This window comes from Triticum aestivum, chromosome 1B (assembly GCF_018294505.1).
Source record: "Triticum aestivum cultivar Chinese Spring chromosome 1B, IWGSC CS RefSeq v2.1, whole genome shotgun sequence".
NCBI classification, from domain to species: Eukaryota; Viridiplantae; Streptophyta; class Magnoliopsida; order Poales; family Poaceae; genus Triticum; species Triticum aestivum.
Window position 1 is genome coordinate 549,694,361 of NC_057795.1, and position 23,335 is coordinate 549,717,695.

The 23,335-nt window shown below is 47.9% G+C and overlaps 2 protein-coding genes across 6 annotated transcripts; both read right to left on the minus strand.

Moving 5' to 3' along the window:
• Window positions 1-7,643: 7,643 nt before the first annotated feature.
• On the minus strand, window positions 7,644-11,549 carry LOC123137575 (uncharacterized). 2 transcript variants are annotated; one of them, XM_044557404.1, is made up of 3 exons: window positions 11,070-11,549; window positions 10,744-10,961; window positions 7,644-10,391 (listed from the first exon to the last, which is right to left on the minus strand). In XM_044557404.1, the coding sequence occupies exon 3, from the start codon at window positions 10,358-10,360 to the stop codon at window positions 7,859-7,861; it is 2,502 nt and encodes an 833-aa protein (XP_044413339.1). In that variant the 5' UTR covers window positions 10,361-10,391; window positions 10,744-10,961; window positions 11,070-11,549; the 3' UTR covers window positions 7,644-7,858. The 2 variants fall into 2 exon arrangements, with proteins under 2 accessions (XP_044413339.1, XP_044413331.1); XM_044557396.1 differs by having other exon boundaries at window positions 10,744-11,549.
• A 320-nt stretch (window positions 11,550-11,869) lies between these two features.
• On the minus strand, window positions 11,870-15,717 carry LOC123137591 (UV radiation resistance-associated gene protein). 4 transcript variants are annotated; one of them, XR_006468369.1, is made up of 6 exons: window positions 15,338-15,717; window positions 15,041-15,247; window positions 14,762-14,924; window positions 13,062-13,267; window positions 12,415-12,644; window positions 11,870-12,266 (listed from the first exon to the last, which is right to left on the minus strand). XR_006468369.1 is itself a non-coding variant. In XM_044557411.1 (6 exons), the coding sequence occupies exons 1-6, from the start codon at window positions 15,497-15,499 to the stop codon at window positions 12,153-12,155; spliced, it is 1,086 nt and encodes a 361-aa protein (XP_044413346.1). In that variant the 5' UTR covers window positions 15,500-15,717; the 3' UTR covers window positions 11,870-12,152. The 4 variants fall into 4 exon arrangements, 2 of the variants coding, with proteins under 2 accessions (XP_044413346.1, XP_044413352.1); XR_006468371.1 differs by having other exon boundaries at window positions 11,870-12,318; XM_044557411.1 differs by having other exon boundaries at window positions 12,415-12,648.
• Between the last annotated feature and the right edge of the window lie 7,618 nt (window positions 15,718-23,335).

The window sequence follows — 23,335 nt, forward strand, 5'->3', positions numbered from 1 at the left end:
TCCTCGGTCTTCCAATAAAGAGTGTACATCGGCTATAAAACAAAGAGTGTAGTACATGATGTACATCTACACTTCCAATGCATTTAGCCTTTAATCTAAATCGATATTGATTGACTAATGCACCAACTTGTGCTGTAGGTATAGGCTAAATGTCTATCCTTAATGACAGCATGCAACGGTCTTCATTTAATCTTCTTCTCTCAATGGTCGCATGCACACATAAGTCTGCTACTTTTGGGTGTTAATTATGCTCTGGTCAATGTGTAAATATCTAAATGTACAGTCTTTCATGGACGTAGGGAGTAGGTTGAGCACTTGAGCGTGAGCATGTGTGTTACATCATGTGCCGTGTGCCGCATGGGTGCGTGAGTGTTGCGCGCGTCCATGTGTACGTGTGAATGTTGCATGTTGCATGCATGCATGCATGCATGGGGCTTACTCCCTCCCATTGACATGTTCATATTTCAAGCTTTCTCTGTTCCCTCCATATGGTGATACTCCCTCTGTTCCCAAATACGGAGTAAAAGCCTCCCTATGTTCCCAAATACGGAGTATTTGTCTTTCTACAGATTTCAACAAGTGACTAGGTACGGAGCAAAATGAGTGAAGTGAGCATAGAGGCATAGGGATACTGTAGAAAGGAAGTCCTCGCGATCCATTATTCCCCATCTCGGCCAGAGAGAACTATTTAACTAGTCTTTGCAGTGAAGTGACAATACACGCTGCAGCAGATGGGACACATAATTAATAAGCTGAACCAGCGTGTTGGTGTTACTAAATCAGCCTTACCCAGTACTGCCATCATGTTTGCCAGTAGAGCACACTTCTACCATCCATATTACACTTTTATCACCATCTCTTCGCCGAACTAGTGCACCTATACAATTTGCCATTGTATTGGGTGTGTTGGGGACACAAGAGATTTCTTGTATTTGGTTGCAGGGTTGTTTGAGAGAGACAATCTTCATCATATGCCTCCCACAGATTGATAAGCCTTAGGTCATCCACTTGAGGGAAAATTGCTACTGTCCTACAAAACTCTGCGCTTGGAGGACCAACACGAGTCTACAAGAATAAAGTTGCATAGTAGACACCAGCTACTACTCACAAGTGACCAAACGCCCCCAAAGTGGGATGGGAGTCGCAACTCACGTAAGCTCAATTGCTTCATCTTGTCGTCCATTACATATGCTTCTTGTATTTGTATTCTCGTGCTCATACATTTGTTGTTCGCTAGACGGCGGTGCCTGCCACTTTGTTACAAGGTGGAGAAGAAGCCATTTGCTTTTAGCCATTGTTGGGTCATATTGAATGGCAAGCCGAAGTGGAACCAACTTGTGGCTGACCTCAAGTCCGGCAAGAAGAGGAATGATGGCTCAAGCTCCAACCAATCAATTGGGTTGGACGATGAAGAGGACGATGTTGTCGACGAATGGAAAAGCTACCGTGCCAAAGGATAACCGCGAAATCATGGGAAACAAGTTGGAGAAGGCATGTGCCGCCCATGATGTCGTGGCTACCAAAATGTCGTCCACATGGACGTGCAATTTTTTGGTGAGGGAGAACAAGAAGGAGGAAAGGTACAAGCTCATGTTGGATGCGCAAAAGAAAAGGATGGAGTGTGATCGGAAGAGGGCAGATAAGAAGCTCGAAATTGAGATGAAGAGGATTGAGTTGGAGAAGCAACAAATGACGATCAAATGGGAACTCGAGAATGCCAAGACATACGACATAGAGCTTGAGAAGGAAAGGTTGCAACTCGCAAAGGACGCGGAAGATGCGAGGATCATGTTGGTGGACGAAACCCTTCTGGATGAGCATGCGAAGAAGTGGCTTGTGGACAAGAGGATGGAGATCAATGACCGCATGAAGTACAAGGAGGCGATGGCGGCTGCGGCTCGGATGCAAGCAGAGGAAGAAGCCCGGATGCAGGCAAAGCAGGACGAGCAGGACACATTCCGCCTGCAGCACGCCGTATTCCGTTCGGAGCAGGCCCCGCCCAGTGATCCTAGGTCATCCGTCATGCTCAGACACAGATTTCATTTTGGCATGTCCGGTTTGTTGAACTATGATTTGATTTGCTTTGTTTTGAACTGTGAATTTTGGAAAATTTGTATCGTATGATCGATGTATATGGATTTGAGGATTGAAATTTTGCGTGAATGTGTGGCGCAACATTCAAGAGATGCCCAGACACGTCCGCGGGCGTTTGAGGTGCCGGATTTATCGTCCGGCTGGAGATGCTCTGAAGGTGGATAGTATAATAGGAAGGTTAACTAGAGCCTCATCGAAGGGCTTGTCCAATATTTGTCCTTTGTGTTGTAGTATGCATATTTGCTGTCTATCTTTTGCCAAGGTCTTAGCATAAGAGCAACTCTAGCAAAGTCGTCAGACTAGATCAATCACAATAATAACCGCAATATGACGATTTTCGATTAAAAAGTACACTTTACCAAAGTCTCCATACATGTTAGAATCGTCATAATTTATGAAGCTTCTCAGTCTTCATATTTCATGCCTCTGAGTCAACTTTTAAAGTGCGCCCCGTTTAGCGGTTTTGCGTGGTGCGTAGGAAACTCCAAATGCCATCTCATCTCACATGGGGATGGCAGGGAGATTCAGAAGAAAAAAAGATGCATATTGACGAGTGAGTCCGATGATACAAACACTGCGAATAGGAGGACTCTAAATTTACACGTCACCTCGGCAGCCTTTGTATTATTATGTGTCGCTGTACCAAAGTAGGGGTGCTTTAGTACCCCAGATTTGTGCACAGTAAGTTGTAACCTTCCCGACGGCAGGGCTTGCCGGAGAACAACTCTAAACAAGATACAAGACTTGGTTGGTAAAACCATGAAGAAGACCTCAAGGCATATCATTGAGAAGTACTAAGTTAGTACTGAAGATCAAAACCTTGGTTGCCGGCAAGCTACATACTGGTAAGCGAAGACCCGGCAAGCTCCATGTCGGCAAGCTTCCACTACCGCTCCATCTCAGCGGCACGCCAGTCGACTCTCAAATAGGTGTCGAGCGGGCAGGCAGTTTGGTGAGCTCTGTCTGGGCACGTGTCAGCTCACCGCCGAAGGATTAACTTAATGACACTCGTCCGAGAGGCGTCTCAGGAAAATAAGAGGTAGCTGGACGAACGACACAGAAGGAGGGGTGATCCTTGCCGGAGCACATCACCAGCGCGACACCTCACGACGTATTTAATGCCCTTGTCCTAACCCGTCAGAGTTAGGTATTTGACACTGTAGCACTATTCATATGTTGTAATTACCAACTTGCCACTGTGGTGACCCCTTCATCTATAAAAGGAGGCCTATGGCTACCTTTACAACGGTCGACAATTTGCTCATTTACACGGGTAGCTGCCCTTCCCGCGCACCCTTCCCGGCAAGCCGCGCTCCTTGTAACTTGAGCTCAACACATCCAATACAAGAAAGTAGGAATAGTATTTTACACCACACGATGGCCTGAATCCTAGGTAAATCGCTTGTGTTGATGTGCTGATTCTGCTCTTTGTGCTCGTCGATCCCTATAGTCGAACCGTAATGGGGCTTTTGCCGGTCCCATAGATCGTCGTACACACAACATTATGGAACCGATTGTTTGGTAAGATATAGTAAGCGTAACACATCTACCCCCCACTCCCCCACCACACACACACACACCCAAATTGGTAAAAAAGAAGGGAAAATTTTGTTTTTGCCACTCTAGTTTTTGCCAACTTTGCTTATGCCACTCTAGAATTTGACATCTCACTTTTGCCACTGTTAGCTTTTGATAATACATCACAAATGCCATTCCGTGGCAAAAACGATAATTTTTCATTTTACTTTTGCCACTCTTAGCATTTGACATGTGTCACAATTGCCACTTGGAAAATTTTGTTTTTGCCACGGAAGGCCAAAAGTGATATATTGTCAAAAGCTAAGAGTGACAAAAGTGAAATGTCAAATTCTAGAGTGGCATAAGCAAAGTGGGCAAAAACTAGAGTGGCAAAAACAAAGTTTTCCCAAAAAAGAAAGGATATGGGCTCCCATGAGTAGAAAACAAAAGATATCTATCCTAGTTCTATCATCAGCTATGGGTTCGAATCTAAGAGAAATTTTAGATAATGTTTTCTATCTTGAAATTTTCTTGTCTTTCCCGAATGCTAAAAGCATCTACAACCACATATGACAAATATGACCAGTGACCGGGCATGCCTCAAGTTTCACTTGTTGCATTCGAACATCTCATACTAGATTCTTAAATTCATATAAAGACATGCAAATGAAGTAACCTACGTACTACGTTGACCACCTAGCTACTCAACGTCGGAGATGTCGACGATCTCCATGCCTGGTTCCAGCAGCATGGGCGGGAGTTGCAGCTTCGGCTGCTCCGCTCCGGCCTCCTCCGCCTCTATCTCCGCATCGAGTTCAGCAAAGAGCGCGTCAGACTCCTCCTGCTCCCACCGGAGGAACGCCCGGTTGGCCTCCACATAGGCCTCATCCTGGATGGACTCTAGGATGGCCTGGTGCTCCGCCATCTCGTCGGACCGGGCGACGTCGAACTCCGCCTCTGCCTGCTCCATGTTGAAGGCCGACAACTGCTAGTCCGACTCCTCCGCCTCCATCGGCGCCAGCTCCTCCTCCTCTTCTTCCATTGGCCGCTCCTCGTCCTCCTTGGGCATCGGCGAGTCCGGAGTCAGCCCGGCAGCGATGCGGGCTGCGCGCGGCTTGTCTCGCCCGGATCTCCTGCTGGATCTCGATGCGGCGCTCCAGCGTGAGCATTGCGTAGTATGTGATCTTAGTCCGGACAATGACGGAGCTTCGGAGTGTGGGCAGAGCGCCGGAGCGGGAGAGGGAGGAGGTGGATGGGCTCGGACTGACGGTGTGGAAAGGGGTGAGAGGTGGATGGAATAGGGTTGCGGGACTACGGCCGGCTTAAATAGACCGATTTGCTCTCGGGCGGTGAGACGGAGCAGCGCCACGCGGCGTCCACACCGTGGCGATGGCGGAGGCGTCCGTCGAACCGCCGGGTTTCCGGACGGGTCCGCGGGGAACCCATTCATCAAACCTATGTGGCGGGCGTGCCCGGGCGCCCATATATTCACCCCATATTTTGGCTGGATATGGGGTACCACTCAGCCCAGACATTTAAGGCCCGTTTAAGGGGCCCGTCTGGGTCGAAAAAATATAACCGGTCAGTAACCAGGCGGGCCGCCTATGAGGCGCCCGGCAGTCAGTCGATCATGCACGCAACTGACTCAAGCAAGATTGTTTTTGTTTTGTTTTGTTTTGGGGGACTTTCTTCCGCTGCTCCTTGAATTGAGTGACCCAAAGATGGATTTTATTTTTGTCAGTCAAGCTGTCTGTGTGCGTAGCTTCTGACATGGCAGCCGGATCTGAAGAAGAGCTAGTATGCTTGCTTCCAACCGGGGAAACGAATCTTCAGACAGGCCACGGGCCAAGAATTTCACAAGTTCCAACTCTCGGCCACTGTTCTTCACGCTCTAGGTGGCGTGGGTCCGCATCGCATCTGAGCTGGGAAAATTCTGGTAAAAGCAAACGGAAATCAGGGTTGAAAAATTTGATAAGGATATTCAACAATCTCCAGCTGTAACAGACACAAAGATCGTGCTCTTTCCATTTCATTTCATTTCATTTCATTTGGAACAACTTCACAAGGCCTATCGATGTTCTTTCCCTTTCATTTCATTTCATTTCGTTTGGAACTTCACAAGGCCTATCGATGTTCAGAAAATGGCATCTGGAGCAATACGCATGATGTTTCTATCCAATTACAGTCACAAAATGTACAGGGGAAACTTTGTATGCAAGCTTCCAGCTGGGAAACGAATCTTCTTCAGACAGACCACCGGCCAAGAATTTCACAAGTTCCAACTCTTGGGGCGGGGCTACTTTTTTTTTTCGAAAAAGGAGGCTCCCCGGTCTCTGCATCAGAATGATGCATACGGCTACATTGATAAATAAATAAAGTAGTTCAATAAGATCTTGCAGTCTGAAAACAAAAGAAAGGCTAGCTCACAAAGAGCCACAAAGCTAAAACAAAAGGCCCAAAAACTACAATCGGCTGGCAAAAGTAAGATAGGTAAATTAATCGTCTATCCTGTTACATGACCGCCATCCAAACTGGTTGAAAATATCCCGTGCTACCGTCTCCCACCGGACAGATCCAGTAACCAACCGCTCCCTGGTCTCCGTCGGAGTGAGTAAGGACCACATACGGAGCAGCCCAGTAGCTCGGAATAAAACCTGCAAAAAATTAATAGTTGTTGTTCTGTTAAAAGCCAAATCATTGCTGCAGTTTCAAATTGCCCATAACAACGCACATGCTCCTACGCGAATTTGTCTAGCTGTTTCGGACTCTATCCCAACAAGCCACGTTCCAAATAACGAACTGACCGAATTCGGAGGAGTAATGTTAAAGGCAATTTGCACCGTGCGCCACAACACTCTCGCCAACAGGCAATCAAAGAAAAGGTGCTTGATAGTCTCGTCCCGATCACAGAAACTACACCTAGTAGGTCCTGTCCAGTTGCGCTTAACCAAATTATCTTTTGTTAATATGACTTGTTTATGCACAAACCACATAAACACTTTAATTTTCAAAGGAACCTTGACTTTCCAAACATGTTTGGAGCTAGGAATAACACTAGAGTTGATGACATCAATATACATTGACTTGACAGTGAATTCTCCAGACCTAGTAAGCTTCCAACACAACTGATCGAGCTGATGAGTGAGCTGAACCTCCATCCGTCTACTCACCAAATGAAGCCATACTTCCCACCGGTCGCCAATAAGCACCCTCCTAAACTGAATATTAAGGGGAGTGGCCTGCAAAATCGTTGCAACCAGAGCATCACGTCGCTGCACAATACGATACAGGGACGGATACTGAAGCGCCAACGGCGTTTCACCAAGCCAAGTATCCTCCCAGAAGCGAGTATTGTTGCCATTACCGACACTAAACTTTGTTCTATTAAAGAAAGCAGCTTTGACTCTCATAAGCCCCTTCCAAAACGGCGAGTCAGTCGGTCTCACTGTCGCCTGCGACAAAGTCTTAGAATGCAGATATTTGCTACAGAGGATCTGCGCCCAGGTTGCCTCAGTCTCAACTGAAAAACTTATACAGCCACTTACTGAGAAGGCACCTGTTCTTAACTTCAAGATTCTTGATTCCAAGACCCCCCTAGTCCTTTGGACGGCAGATAACATCCCATTTGGCTAGTCGGTATTTTCTCTTAAGATCATCACTCTGCCAGAAGAAACGGGACCGATAGAAGTCCAGCCTTTTCCTAACCCCAACTGGGACTTGAAAGAAAGATAAGAGAAACATAGCATACTCGTGAGCACCGAATTAATAAGAATCAATCGGCCTTCATAAGACATGAGTTTGCCCTTCCAGCAGCTCAGTTTCTTCTCAAACCGATCCTCGATGCACTTCCATTCTCTGTTTGTCAGCTTATGATGATGAATGGGGCGGGGCTAGCTGGCCACTGTTCTAGATAGTGTGGCTCCACACATTTGCATCGCAGCTGGGAAACTTCTGCTAAAAGCAAACAGGAATCAGGATTGAAAATTTGACAAGGAGATTCAACATTCTATAGGATGGAATAACCTGTAACATACACACAAAAATATATTCTTTCTCTTTTCATTTTTCTGGAACTTCACAAGGCCTATGTTCACAGAATGGCAACAGGAACAGTGCCATGTTTCTATCCAATTACATTCACAAAATGTACAGGGAAAACTCTGTGCTTCGGTATCACTTGATCAGAAGATTCAGAGACTCCATCCCACTGGTGACAGCAGCATTCAGAGTTTCATCACCCGCAAAATCAACCGTGTCCGGGCATTTCCCTTCCAGCACTTCCAAGATCACTTTCCTGCCTTGGCAGCTCCGGCGACGTGTCCCCCAAAAGGACATCCTTCTCGACGAGGTCGCTGCGGTCCTCTTGATCGGCGACCGACGAAATGATATCAGATTCAGTAACGACGCTCTGCTTCGACACGCTCTTGTCGCTGAACTGCCTCTGGAAGTACCAAAGGAAATCCTTATTGAAGTCGGCGCGTTCCTCCTGATCGGCGACCAAAGAAAGGGCATCGGATTCAGAAACAATGGTTACTTTCGACATGCTCTTGTCACTGAACTGCCTCTGGAAATACCAGAGGAAGTCCTTATTGAAGTCGCTGCGTTCCTCTTGATCAGCGACCAAAGAGAGGGCGTCAGATCCAGAAACAACGCTCAGTCTCGACATGCTCTTGTCACTGAACCACCTCTGGAAATCCTTTTTGATGAGGTCGTTGCATTCCTCTTGATCGGCGGCCAAAGAAAGGGTGTCAGACTCAGAAACAACGCTCAGTCTTGACATGCTCTTGTCACTGAACCACCTCTGGAAATCCTTTTTGACGAGGTTCTTGCTTTCCTCTTGATCAGCAACCGAAGAAAGGGTATCACACTCAGATACAGCACTTAGTTTTGACACACTCTTGTCACTGAACTGCCTCTGGAAACTGCCCATCTCTTCCTGAATATCCATTGCATCCAGCACGAAACATGGCTTAAATCTAGAACGTTGTCTCTCTTGGCCGCCAAAGTTGAAGGTATCATGTCTCTTGAAGATCATGTCTCGGCGGGAGCCTGTTATGATTTCTTGAGAGTCCAAGTTATCATGTGCAGATACACTGCTATCATCTGATTGTCCAGAAGGGGGTTCAAACAGGTTATTTCGCCGATGCATGATTGACGGAGCCGAGCCAGGAATGGCTGCCTCGTCAGGATCAGAAGCAAGGTCAAAAGGGCTTCTCCTTGATACTGAAATAGGCTGAACTTGCATACGGAAACGTGAAAATCTATCTGCACTCTGACAAGCATCATTTCCATCAAGATCAAATATTATGTTCTTCCTTGATCTTCTCTTAGCCATCATGAACTCCAATCTACGACTCCTTTCCACCTCAGAGTACCCAAGATCCATGGCATTCTTATCTTCGTCTGCTGTCCCAAGAAATTCAGGTTGGTTCCCACCATCATCCTTGTTCACCTCTCCGTCCTTGGCATCATTTCCAGCTTTACTAGTGTCAGCCTTGTTGTTGTTACCACTGTCCATTTCAGAATCCTGACAGCAGAAATTGGAACCGCAGCCAGAATCATCATTGCCAATGGGATCAGGGCTCGGGAATTCATTGCATAAAGGAGGATCAATCTCATCAAGCACTGGAGCAACATCAGCCATAGTGATAACACAAGAGGAACTCTCTAGCTTAAAAGAATCATCATTGCCTAAAGGAGGATCAATATCATCGAGCATTGGAGCAACATCAACCATAGTGATATCAGAAGAGGAACTCTCCGGCTTACCAGAATCAAAACCGGACGAAACATCATGGTCGCTAACTGTTGCACATGGTGAAACTAGAGCAGAGTCTATTTGGCTGCTGAAATCAACATTGATAGCCTCAATCTTTATGCCATCAAGCTTCTTCCTCTGACGGACGGAAAAAGCACGGCCCCATTTGCAAGTACCGGCCTGTTTTTTAGCTGGTTCATCTTCTGAAGCCTCTCTCACATTATCACTTTGTGAATCTGTTACCACTCTATCTTGATTTTCCTTTGCCACTGCTTCACCATTTTCCCCATCATTCCTACTGGAAGGGCATAATCCAAATGTTGCCTCCTTCTCATCAACTCTTTTTTGGTCAGCATCCTCAAACAAGCTAGCATACTCAGTACTCTTATCATTGCTGCAAAATGGATCTTTGGACTCCCGTTCATGTTTAGTCTTCATGAATTCCTCCAAACCAACCTCTTGCTGCAGTGTCACCACAGAAGGAATAGAAGTGAACACCTCAGCGAGTCTATCATGTGCATAAACTCTCTCATCTCCTTGATCGACTGATCCCTTCAAAAGAGGAACATTCTCATCCCTCTCCTTGCCAAAACTTGGGTTTCTGAATTCCCAACATTTGAAGCCAACTTTGTTCTCCTTAACTGCAGGCACAGAAAATCCCTGTTGTGCTTCAAAATGAGCATTTCTGGAAAAACATCCAAACTTGGGAGCAGAGCAATCTGTGCCAGTCTTCCGGTCTTCAACGGACTCAGGAAGATGTGTGCTCCCGTAACTTAGCAGTATGCCAAGAAGAAGGGTGGCACATATAATTACAGGGGACGAGGATAGAATGAAAGCGAAGAGACCCGGTGAAGATCTGTACAGCAGGTAGAGCAGTAGGGCTAGACTGAAGAGAGCCCAGTGTTCAGAGGCACATCTATAGCCTATTCTGATAGAGCACTTCAAAACTTTCTTGATGCCTAATGTATCATGCTTGGCCTGAACACCCATGGCCACTCCTCTTTCAGCTGCCAGCACAGACCTAGCAGAGAAAACACAGAGACAACATTAGCTCATTGAATGAATTCTGCCAGAGGTTTAATTCTACAAAAGCTTGTGTTACGATCCTAAACCATATTAAAGTTTGTTATGGCTTTCAATTCTAAAATACCATATTAGACCTGGCCACAAATGTGGAAGGGATAATCAAGGATGCAATCCACACGATCACTCTGGAAACGATGAATTTTGTTACGCACAACGACCAGGCCAAATCCAACCGTGTAAGCAGGTGGCTAATTAATCTCTAAGACCCTCCATCTCAGTGGCATAATTAAAATGTCACAATCACAACGGATATAGACTAATCGATCGGTTGCATCAGAAGTTGGTACCTTCAAGCTGACGGCGATGGGAGGCCGAGATCCGAGGGGCGGGGGCAAGAACAGAGGACCGGCGGCACCGGGGGACTCCGGCGGCAGGCAGCAGCAGAGGCAGAGGTCGAAGGCAGATCAATCAAGAACAAGAAAAAGGCCAGTAAGGTAGGGCGATCTCCGCTTCAGATGAGATCGCCGGCTGCGGCGCGCAGATTTAACGCCGGCCGACTCGCCGGCTGTGTAGCAGTTGGCAATGGTGATCCCAAAGAAAGAAAAAGAGGAGCGAAGGAAAGGAAATGGTGATCCGAGCTCAAGAAAGTGAAGCAGGTGGCGGACGGACTGACCGACTGGCGAGCCACGAAGTAGCAGCGCCGATCGCTGGTAGTGGGGGAGGGTGGCGGGGGCCCCGGGCCTCCTCACACCATCTCTTCTGTTGGTACTTCCGTCTTCCGCGGTAGTTGTCCCCGGCCGTCGCCGGATACCGGTGATGCGGTGGCACGTGCGCCCACGCCGGCGGTGGGGCCGCCGCGCCGAGCCGAGCCAGCGGGGCGGTGGGTGGGCGGAGCGTTCTCCCTTTTTCCTTTCCCGCGTTGTTCGGTCGTGGAGGGGGAGCCGCGCGGTGGTGGCCGTCACCGTTGCATTTGTGTGTGCGGGATCTCGATCTGCATCTGCCGCCGCCGCTTTCATGCCAAGACTTTTCCGGGCCCTGACGGACCCATGGACGGTGCCGGAAAGCTTCTTTCCCGACTCTTTTCTTTGGTCCCTGCGGTGGTGTTCATGATGGTAACAGCTCGGTTCTTGAATTTTCTCTCTTCTCGAAAACATACATCAGGTTGGTTCTTTAATTGGTGCGCCGAATTTAGCTGCGTCAGATCAGTGCCTTTTTTGAGAAGATATTCTTTTTCTCTCCAGTGTTAATAATTTGTTCACATGGCAACATTATGCTCCTTTATATAAATATAATAATGATATAATAGCAATGCTTCAACCAGTGATGAAGTTGGTTAGATGGCTGCAATGATGTTCCATTTATAATATTGGGCTTGTGATATCCATGCTCAAAATAGTCAAATCGATCATGAGTTTGGTGGAGTAGTGCTGGGTGTTCTGCACACTGCCTGCGTTCCAAATAACAGGTCCAAAGTAGGTCTTGACTCCTGAATTTCAGAGTCGAATGACTTTCATATTACCGTAACCTCAAAATATACATGGGAGAGGCAATTATGCTCATGTAAAACCCCATCTGTAAATACCATCGATCTAGCACAACCAAATGCTGCTCTTTGCTGCGCATACAAAAACTCGGCACAGCGAGAGTAGGCGGAATCACACAAAAGAACAGAAAGAATACCTACTTAAACCTGTATTCTACCATATACTATATCTACAGCATATGCGATCCAAACTCATGTTGATCACCGAATCTATCATATGTACAAATACTCATCTGACTGTATAATCCTAATAAGCTCCCGCAGATTACCGAATGCATTCCTCCCAGAACTCTCTGCTCCGATGTAGTTCAAGAGCTGCTCCGTATCCTAACCACCCATCATTGGAAATGTGAACATCAGCCTTAGTTTGCTTGGGAAACTGGATTGAACAAAGATTGCTTGGGAAACTGGATTGAACAAAGATTGTAGCGACAAACAAGGGGATATGATACAAGACTGCGTGGAGAATACACACCTTTTGCAACAAGTAAATGGCGTAGGATGCCTTTGTTGAATCATCTTGGAATTCCAAGAAAAGGGGATAATCTGTTAGCTTTGAGTCGGCGTTGCCGACGCTTCGATGTTTCGTTGAACCCACGGATGATGCTTCAGCTGAAGGCAAACGATCACCGACATAAGATCGTGATCCTCCAAAGCGCAGAGGATATCGGAGGGGAATGTCAAGATATGAGGCAATAAGCAAGACTGCCTACAGGAAATTAACAAAGTAAGCAACTTGTGATTCTAACTCTTTTGAATGCCCAAACAAAATTAACAAGGTAAGCAAGTAACTCTAGTGTGCAAATGCAGGCAGAAGAATTGCACTCCTATAACATAATTAAGCTTGAAACCATGCAAAACACTAAATCTGGAAGGGCCACATTCATTGTATATTGTATTCCAAACTAATGCATGAAAAACTCAATGCTCTTCTTTTTTGATCTTTACCGGATGTATTCAAAACCATATAAAAAAAAATCGGCAGCGCAAGGAATATTTTTTGTATTTTCTACTTGAAGCATGACAACTGGCCTAGCTAGGCTGGGATATGTGTGCTACATCAAATGTATATTGTCTTAACATTTTGTTGTACAAGAGCGAGCATTGGGCAGACAAACTTACATGCGCTGCATATCCAAGCACAGCTGCTGACCTTTGAAGCTCCTTATGGCTGTAAGTCCGCTGCTTTGTCCTGGGCTTTCCAATTTGCCAACCAAAAAATGTCAAGGGGCCAACATGCGGAGATTTGATAACGCTGAGCAAATGTGTTCCATTTCCATTTTCTTGTGGAAGTGCCCCATTCTCTTCCGAAGGTGTTCGACACTCTCCTGGAAATGTGGTGTCATTTCATCATAAACGATTGCAGGAAATGAGATACAAGGATCGATTATGTTTTCAATTAGCTCTCGTATAAAAACCAGAGTGAAATAAATAAATCATGTGACAACATGATTGTTATTGCTTATATGGGCCTATGGGGCATACATGCCAAACTCATGCACATTACATCAGACATTTTGTTGTTCAGGGGGAGGCACATGAATGGACTCCCTCACTCATGCGGCCCTCACGTCGCCCCCTGGCGACTTGGGGGCGATCCCATCTATCGCCGCCTGCCTCCCCTCATCCCCCTTCCGTCCCTCGCCGCCGCCGGAGACGGCCGCCGGCAAAGCCCGCGCGGACGCCGGGGAAGGTGGCGGCGGGGATCTCGGCGCCCGGATCGATCTCGTCGGCCTGCGGGTCGGAGTATCGCATCGGTGGCCTGCGGATCCTTGGGCGGCGGCCCTATCGGCGAGGCGGCGTCGTCCGGCTGCTGGAGACGTCTGCAGGCGACGCTGGCCAACGTACTCGGCCGCACGGGTGGCGGGTCGCTGGTGGAGTCCGGCCATGGCGCGGTTCTCCGTTGCGTCAGATCTGAAGGTTCCCCTTTCTCCTGCTGCCTCTATCGTCATCCCGGTGGTTTGCGGCTGCAGGCTCCGGTGGTGGTGAGCCCTGGTGGTGTACTTTGGGTCCGGGGGAAACCTTGGCCAGTTTAGCCGGCCCGGTGGCGGCGACGCCCATGGGCGCCGCTTTCCTTCATGAAGGCGCAGCTGAGGGCCCAATCTACCCACCCCGATCCCGGTCGGGTGAAAACCTTCAATCCTTGTCGGATCTGGCGGCAGCGGCGCTTTTTGCGTCGTGACCTACCTGGAGGTGTCGTCAGGGGCACTGGGGCTCGGTTGGGAGTGCAGAGGATCTACAGGTGGAGGGGATAGGACCAGTGGTAGAAGGTGGTGTTCTCGAAGGAGGAGCGGTGTTGCATCTGACACGTCGACAATGGCGGGTCTCAGCGGCATGGAGCAGCAGGGTCTCGTTGTTGGGCGTGTGTTGATGGATGAGCGCAGGATGGTGGCGTTGTCTGGCGTCATGGTGGCGTCGACGGCAGCTAGACCGGGCAAGGTAGATGCAGCAGGACATCTCTGAAGATGGATTGATGGCAGGTGGCTGCGGCGGCCTCATACCCGGCAGGCGTCCTGGTTGAGGAGTGCGCCGGAACGGTGGGTGACCCATACCCGGCAGGCGTCCTGGATGGGAACTCAGGTCTTAGATGTTAGGTTTGGCTGCAAGGTCTGTTTGGTATTAGGCCCAGACTATCAGCACCCCTTCATCAAATGAATAGGAGTAGCAACAGATGTTGCCTAGACGGTGGCTTCAAACTTACTGCTGTATTTTTTTGTAAGGTCTTTTAAGAATAATTAATAAAGGGCTGTATGCATCGCCCAGATGCAGAGGCCGGGGGTCTTCCTCCTTTTCTAAAAAAAACATGGATGCTGAATTCTCACCATTGGTACGGGAATGGTGGTTCTCTGCAACCGGCAGCTCACGGAAGACCCTCACAGGGTACAGGGCGGCGACCTGGGCTACCATGGACTGCTGCCTCGTCCTGAGCAGCCTCTGCAGATCCCCAAGCCGCGCCTTCTCGGTGGATTTCAACTCTTTGGCTTCCTGCGATGAATCAGGAGATGGATTATATATCGGACCAAACGCAGGCATCCACAATAGCCAATGCATTCCATTCCGATCGCGCGTGGAGGGGAAGAGACGGGCGGGCAGGCTGGTACCTGCACTTGCCGGTGCGCGGAGGCGAGGGCCCTGGAGAGCGGCAGCACCCGCTCGATCTGCGCCTGCATCTGCTCCCTGCGCCGCTCGACGCCCTCGGCGGCCCTCCGGCTGGCGACGAGGAGCTCGTCCGCGCGCGCCCGCCGCCGCTCGAGCCGCCGCCTCAGCTCGTCCAGCGCCGCGCCCTGCCGCACCGACTCCCTCCTCACCTGCAGCAGCAGAGTCAGGCCATGGTCAACAAAAGGGGGCGCGACGAGCGGGGCAAAAGCAACGAGCAATCGACAAGCATTCGCACGCACCTCGAGCGCGGCCTCGAGGCGGCGCGCCAGGTGCGCCCGTTCCTCCGCCGCGGCCGCGAGCTCGGCGGCGAGGGCGCCGGCCCGCTCGAGGCGGCCGCGGAGGTCCGGCCACGCGACGGAGGCTTCGGCGGCGCCCGGATCCGGCCCGGCCCTGGCGCTCATCCCGGCGCGCGCGGCGGAGATGGTGGGCGGCCCGCTGCGGCGGCGGCCATGGCCCTGGCCCGCCGTGACGAGGCCGGGGCCGAGGCGTGTGCCGTACTAGTAACTGGCGGCGGCTGGAAGCAAGCGAGCGAGGCGAACCCACGCAAGAGAGGAGGTCGCGGTCGGTGGCGTCCGAGGAGAGGGGGCAGCGCCAGCGCGTGCGTTTTTTGTTTTTTGGGTTGGGAGTTTGTCTCGGCGACGCGACCGTGGGGGGAAGGTGGAGGGCGCCGACAGGCGTGCGCGCGGCGTGCCGCTGCCCCGTCAGCGCGCGGGGCCCCGCCAGCGAGGCGGACAGGTCGACCGCCCGGAATTAACTGCGGCACCACGATCGGGCACCACGTGCCCATTTCTTTCTCGCCCGTCGTAGTGTAGTGGCTCGTCGCCCCTGCGTGCGTGGTGTCACGGCGAGTCGGCGACGGTGCCGGTGCCGGTGCCGGTGCCGACCAACTGAGCCAAGTTGATGATGCTGTGGCTTTGTCATTGATGGAGTGACTCTCCCGTAGGTGTCCTGTCACCGTCCGGGGCGACGCCTCGAATGAAGGAGCTCCTCACCGGCAACATCACCCTCGATGCCCTCACACAAACTCTCTCTGTCAAGAAGTGGTGCACAACAAGCGCGCCTTCTGCTCCCAGAATGCACGAACGCAGAACCAAGAGTTAACTAATAGAACGATCGTGCGTTGTCACGGGCTTTTAATTTATTCTTTTTGATTACGCATATAATGTACAACCTCCGCCTGAAAAAATTTGTCGAAGAAATAGATAAAAATGGATGTATCTAAAATTTAAATACGTCTAGATACATCAATTTCTCTGACAAGTATTTTTGGACAGAAAAATTATGTCATATTTCGCATGTATATAAATGATAGAATAAAACAATTGGAAAATAACTAAAATCCATTTCACCTACAAGGTAACTTGATGATATACACAGAGAGACATGATGCGCTTAAGATATTATACTCCCTCCGTTCCTAAATATTTGTCTTTCTAGAGATTTCAACAAGTGACTACATACAGTGCAAAATGAGTGAATCTACACTCTAAAATATGTCTATATACATCCGTATATGCTAGTCCATTTGAAATATCTAAAAAGACAAACATTTAGAGGAACAGAGGGAATATATTATAAACTAAGATTTGCTTGATGCGCTTAAGATATTCTATTACAAGGTAGGAATGTTGTCTTTAGGTTCATGTGCACGGTATTTCAACAAGTATAATAAAAATATATTATATAATTAATACAGGCAAACAAGCCATAAGATTCATCCACAAGGATTAAGTTATCTTGACTGTAAACTTTAATTTTCATATAGGGTTCACGGGCACCCAGGAGCTCCAATGTATTTTCTCATCAAGTACACCACAACATTTTCCTTCTCCATTGCTCGCCCTGCACGATCAGCCACTATTTTGAACAATTGTAACTACAACCATAAATTCTTTGTAGTAAAATTGCAGCAGCCACTTTAACTACAATAAAAATTTCACATCACATGATGCAACATAATGAAGGAAGGCAAACCTAGAAAAGACACGGCAGGCAACCTACATATATTATTGATAGATAAAATAGTTTCATTTTAGAAACAAAATAATTTTATAATCAATACATGTCCGTGATCTTATAATACATAAACATGTTCAAAACTGACCCTAGAACAAATAAGGCGACCTTCCTATACATACAGAATGTAAAAATCAAGGGTTATTTAAATCTATGCCCCTCGTCTCTTAGTTGTGCTCACTTTTCCCCATTCGTTAACTTTTTACTCACTTTTTCCCACGACTCAAAATTTTTGCCTTCACATTTTCCTCACTTTTGCCCCTGAAAAAGTGCTTAAAACCAAGGCAAAATGAGCGAGTGGGGAAAACTGAGCACAACTAAGTAATTGGGGGCACAGATGGAATAAGCCCAAAAATCAAACGGTCAAACCTAGTACCGACAACTACATAACCTCCACAACTTCCATAGTAGCCTAGTACATCGGGCACTTGCAGATTTGAAAGGCTGGCAAGCTGAAAGCAACATGCATCACAGAAGAAACATCGGAAACTTCTTATAGAGATAACAAGAGTGTCCAAAGGACTGAAGTTAAGGTTGAGATGCATCTTTGCTGCTTCACGGTTAGATCAAGCAGCTGTACATAAGTCCCGGCCCGGCTCTATCTCTCCATGTGTGTCACTCCCATTTCTCTCTGACAAAATTAAAAGGAACTTGTCATATCTATCCTTTTTTCTCTACAGAACGTCTAGTACAATATTGAAGGCTACAACCCTTGAAGGAGAGATAACACTCATAATATTGTAGGCTACATATATTTCATGATAAAGAGCCCCTTCGTTGCAAGGGGATAACAAAATTGCGGCCTTCAAATCAGGACCCTGAGAACATAATAAATATATAAACGTTTTTGTTGTACATCCCACCATCTTAATTCAAATCAAATAAAATTGATTGCTCATTGGACTTATGACTACATGACACAATCTTAAGAGGGCACAATTTATTCTACAAACCTTAGTTTAAATTTAGCGATTGAAACATCCATTATCCAACATGTAAATACAAACTATGACTCTGTTTTGGTTTGAAATTTTCATTTGGACATAACAATACATGCAAGCACAACACTAACTTAGAAATTGTTTTTCTGAAATTAATACGGCATGTGACTATTCCGGCAGAATATATAAACCATTTTAATTTAAATAAAACAATGAAAACTTGCCAATATAAGTGAGGTGCTTAGCCATGCAATCTACGATCTGCCATGAACTACATTGCAAATAGCCTCTCCACATATCCTGAAACAAAGCATCATCAATAAACTTTACAGTAATGATAAAAGCATATTTCAAGTTATTACTATTGGCAAGCACAGAACAAAATCAAATATGAGTGTTTTCTCCCATGCAGATTATATTGCAATAAACTACCGTGTATTATGGTAAATGCAGGAGCTTCCTCAACCAAATGTTTGCCACTAATTTTCCTTACTAATTATTAATAAAATAGTATAGCATGCAAACCCGAAAGCAAAAAATAATACAAAACCTCAAGCAAATCTATGTCACTCTTGGTCCCAACTCATTTGTACAGACTTCTGATGAATGGAATAGGATAAACATTGACAAGAAAGGAGAATGTACTTACTTAGTTTGATGTAGCAACTTATATAAAACAGATGATAGGAAAAACAAGAAGAATGCAAGGAAAAAAATTGAAGCAAGATGCAAGTAACAACAGAATATAATTCATAAACTTGCGCAAATCTATGTCACTATCTCAGTCTCAGTCTGAACTCCTCTATACAGACTTTCCAATTAACATAATAGAAGAAACTCATGTGCTTCGCTACAAAACAATTGCCAGTTGCAAGAACAATCGCAGGCTATGGGATGGTTACATCAGATTCCCATGAAAGGTCAAAGACAACGACAATACTAAGGGAAATAGCTTCGGTTCTGTTCCACTTTTTCTGCTAACACTTCTAATTTTTAAAGGAGCATGGCTACTGAGGGAGTCCTGGATTAAGGTATCCTCAAATGGCCGGACTATGTAGCGTGGGCCGGACTGTTGGGCCGTGAAGATACAAGACAGAAGACTCTCTCCCGTGCACGGATGGGACTCTCCTTGGCGTGGAAGGCAATCTTGGCGCCTGGATATGAAGATTCCTTTCTCTGTAACCGACTTTGTACAACCCTAGTACCCTCCGGTGTCTATATAAATCGGAGGGCTTAGTCCGTAGAGGCAATCATAATCATACATGCTAGACTTCTAGTGTTTTAGCCATTACGATCTCGTGGTAGATCAACTCTTGTAATACTCATATTCATCAAGATCAATCAAGCAGGAAGTAGGGTATTACCTCCATAGAGAGGGCCCGAACCTGGGTAAACATCGTGTCCCCCGCCTCCTGTTACCATCAACCTTAGACGCACAGTTCGGGACCCCCTACCCGAGATCCGCCGGTTTTGACACCGACATTGGTGCTTTCATTGAGAGTTCCGCTGTGTCGTCACCAAAAGGTTTGATGGCTCCGTCAATCATCTACAACAACGTAGTCCAGGGGGAGGTTTTCCTTCCCGGACAGATCTTCGTATTCGGCGGCTTCGCACTGCGGGCCAACTCGCTTGGCCATCTAGAGCAGATCAACAACTACGCCCCTGGCCATCAGGTCTGGTTTGGAAGCTTCAATTACGTTGTCGATATCCGCGGACACTTGATCTTCGATGGATTCGAGCCCATGACAGCCGCTCCCTGATACGTCTCCAACATATCTACTTTTCCAAACACTTTTGCCCTTGTTTCGGACTCTAACTTGCCTGATTTGAATGAAACTAACCCGGACTGACGCTGTTTTCAGCAGAACTGCCATGATGTTGTTTTATGTGTAGAAAAGAAAAGTTCTCGGAATGTCCTGAAAATCCACGGAGGCACTTTTTGGAATTAATAAGAACTTCTGGGCGAAAGAAATCACCAGGGGGCCCAGGGCTTGTCCATGAGACAGGGTGCGCCCCCCCTGTAGGACGCGCCCCCTATCTCGTGGGCCCCCTGGAGCTCCACCGACCTCAACTCCAACTCCATATATTCCGTTTCACGGAGAAAAAAATCAGAGAGAAAGTTTCATCGCGTTTTACGACACAGAGCCGCCGCCAATGTAACGCCCCAAGACCGACGCTTCAGATGCCTTCCAGGGTTTCCGAGATTCGTTGTGTGATTTTGTTTCGTTCGTGCATTCATCTCTACATCATGAGCATTGCATCATGTCATCATGCCATCATGCCATTTAATTTTTAAAACTCAACTAAATAAATTGCATAGATCTTTTGATCTATTTAAACCGAGGGAACTCACATGGTGAATTCTCTATATAACATATCCTCCAATATTAGGGAGCTATATTAAATATTCCATTGTTTTGGAAATCACCATAACCCACGTGCAAAATAAATCCCATGCCTTTTTCTGCCCCGAGTTGACCTCCAAACCTTGCCCATAAATTATTTCGTCATTTTCCGGAGCTCCACCAAAAATCTCAACATTTTTGGACACTTCTCAAACCCATCCTAGTTCTAACCATTTGGATTAAATTCAAAGGAGTTTGAATTTATATCTTTTGATCATGCCACTTCTATTTTTCCTAGAACAAGCACATTTTTGTGAGTCCAGGAAATTTATCCCCATGCCCAAGTCCCTTCTCTAACCTTTTTCTTTCTTTCCTTTTCTTTCTTTATTTTTTTCTCTCTTCTGTCATGTGTGTGAGGGAGAGAGAGATTCCAGCCCAGCCCAGCCGACCATTTGGGTCTCCTGTAGCTGCGGCCCAAGGCCCAGCCGACCCCTCTAACCCTAGCCGCCAGGAGACCGATCCCCTCCTCTCACTCGCTCCCTCTCGTACTTCCACCACCGCCGCCACACACACGCATCGCACACGAGAGGAGCGCCCGCGCTCGATCCCCTCAAGCTCGCCACCGGGCTAGGACCTCCTCGCCTGCCTCCTCGTCTACCCGGTGCCATTGCCTTGTCAGCTCCATCGCCAGGGGAGGAGCCCCTCGACCCGTTCCCTTCGGCCCCGACTCCGGCGAGCGCCGCCTTGTCGACTCTCCTCTATGCGACGCCTCCCCTCTGCTTCTTCGCCCTCGCCTTGTACCCCGCCACCGCAGGAGCTGCTCCGTCCGCCCCGCGCTGGAGCCGTCGTTCCCGCGCTGCTGCCGTTCTCGCGGCATCGACCTCCCCTTCGGCCTCTGTTGTCGCACCTCTGCGGTTCACGGTTGCCCTCTGCCTCGAGTCCGAGCTTGAGCCCTGCCCGACGCTGCCATGGATAGACACCTCGTCTGGATCCGTCAAGCTCCGCCGCCCCTCTGCTCCTGCTTCCTCTCCAGCGCACCAGCCTCAACCTCCTTCCCTGCGCGTGAGATGCTCTCCTCCATCACCCACCTCGCGCCGGCTCCTTCTCCCTCACGCCCGAGCCTTGCCGCTGCCTGCGTCCGTCCACCACTTGCAGCTGCCGGAGCAAGACCTCCTCGTCGTGGCTCTGCCTCCACTAGCAGCCTCCTGCTGCCTGTCATCTCCATGGCCTTGAGCAGCCCAAGGCCCGGGTGTTCTAGCCCTTGCACATCACTGTTGACCCGAGGAGACCACCACCAAGTTCCTGATGGATGCGCCAAGTCCCCAGCGAGACTTGTTTTCGTCAAGTTCGACTACACGGCTATGACCTCGGAGTTGGACCGCAAGCGCCAAGTACCCCACCGGCAAGACCACACGGACGCTCGAACGACTACAGGAGCGGAACGCCTACTACATGGATACGCCAAGTTCTGCTTCGAACATGTACGGCTACACGACAACCCGCCGAGCTCCCGTGAACGTCTACTTCCACTACCGCCACCGCCGTGTACGACTACTTCCTCTACTGACGCCGTGTACAACTACTTCCACGACGTCCCGTGAACGCCTACTTCCTCTACACCGCTCCGAACTCGTTCCGCCCCGAAACGCACGCTTCGAAGGTATAACCCGAGACGACCGCCCGTGAACGAATGCATGTGTTGAATGAGATGCACCGTTTGCACCGTGTCCGAATTGTCACTCGTTTCCATGCCGCCGTCCCGTGGGAACCCGGAATCCGGGATCACCCCACCTTCTTGCATGTTGCGCTCATCCGCACACTTCTCTCTTGCATTGGTATCTCAATCGAGTTACCGGAACCGATATGTTGCCGTGACATCATTTTCGGATATGTTGCCGTGGCACCATTTTCGTTATCGTTGCCGTGGCACCCCTTTTGTTCCGCCATGGTGACCAAATGCCTCGTATCATGCTCATGTCAACATTTTCATAAAAATTGCATAAAACTTGTATATGTCATCCGCATCATGATAACAACATTTAAAATGTTTAAAATTGTGTTTGCTTTAAATTGCTAAATGACATATGGGGATTTTCCAAAATTGTTGTTTGTTGTTTCCGGCCTCACTTAAACTTGCCTAAATAGTTAGTTTATTTATGCTTCACCTCTTGCCATGCTTAACAACATTTAATATTGTTGTGTACCTAAACGAGAGAGAACTAAATAATTGTTGTGGTGTTCCGTCAATATGTAACTCGTTGCATATTGAGCTCCACGTAACTTGTAGTGTTGTTTGTGCATATTGCCATGCCATGCCTCTTTAAACCGGACATGCATCATACTTATTTGTGCATCATGCCATGTTTATGCTTGTGTGTTTACCGCGTTGTTTGCTTCTTTCCGGTTTGCTTCTCTCGTTAGCTTCAGTTTCGTTCCGGAGTTGTGAGGATTCGTTCGACTACGTCTGCTTGTCTTCTTCATGGACTCGTCCTTCTTCCTATCAGGATTTCAGGAAAGATGACCTTTACCCTCGATATCACTTCTATCTTTGCTTGCTAGTTGCTTCGTTCTATCGCTATGATGCGCTGCCTATCCCTTGTTTACCATGCATCCCATATTGCCATGTCAGCCTCTAACCTTTGACACCTTTCCTATGCAAACCGTTGTTTGGCTATGTTACCGCTTTGCTCAGCCCCTCTTATAGCATTGTTAGTTGCAGGTGAAGTTGAAGTTTGCTCCATGATGGACAGGATTATGTTGGGATATCACAATATCTCTTATATTATTAATGCATCTATATACTTGGTAAAGGGTGGAAGACTCGGCCTTATGCCTGGTGTTTTGTTCCACTCTTGCCGCCCTAGTTTCCGTCATACCGGTGTTATGTTCCCGGATTTTGCGTTCCTTACGCGGTTGGGTGATTTATGGGACCCCC

Coding starts and splice junctions, on each gene's coding strand:
- LOC123137575 (XM_044557404.1), bottom strand. CDS start 10,360: ATGGGTGTTCAGGCCAAGCATGATACATTAGGCATCAAGAAAGTTTTG.
- LOC123137591 (XM_044557411.1), bottom strand. CDS start 15,499: ATGAGCGCCAGGGCCGGGCCGGATCCGGGCGCCGCCGAAGCCTCCGTC. Junction 13,268..14,761: donor CCACCATTCCCGTACCAATG/GTGAGAATTCAG, acceptor CCACATTTCCAG/GAGAGTGTCGAACACCTTCG. Junction 12,267..12,414: donor CCATTTACTTGTTGCAAAAG/GTGTGTATTCTC, acceptor ATGGGTGGTTAG/GATACGGAGCAGCTCTTGAA.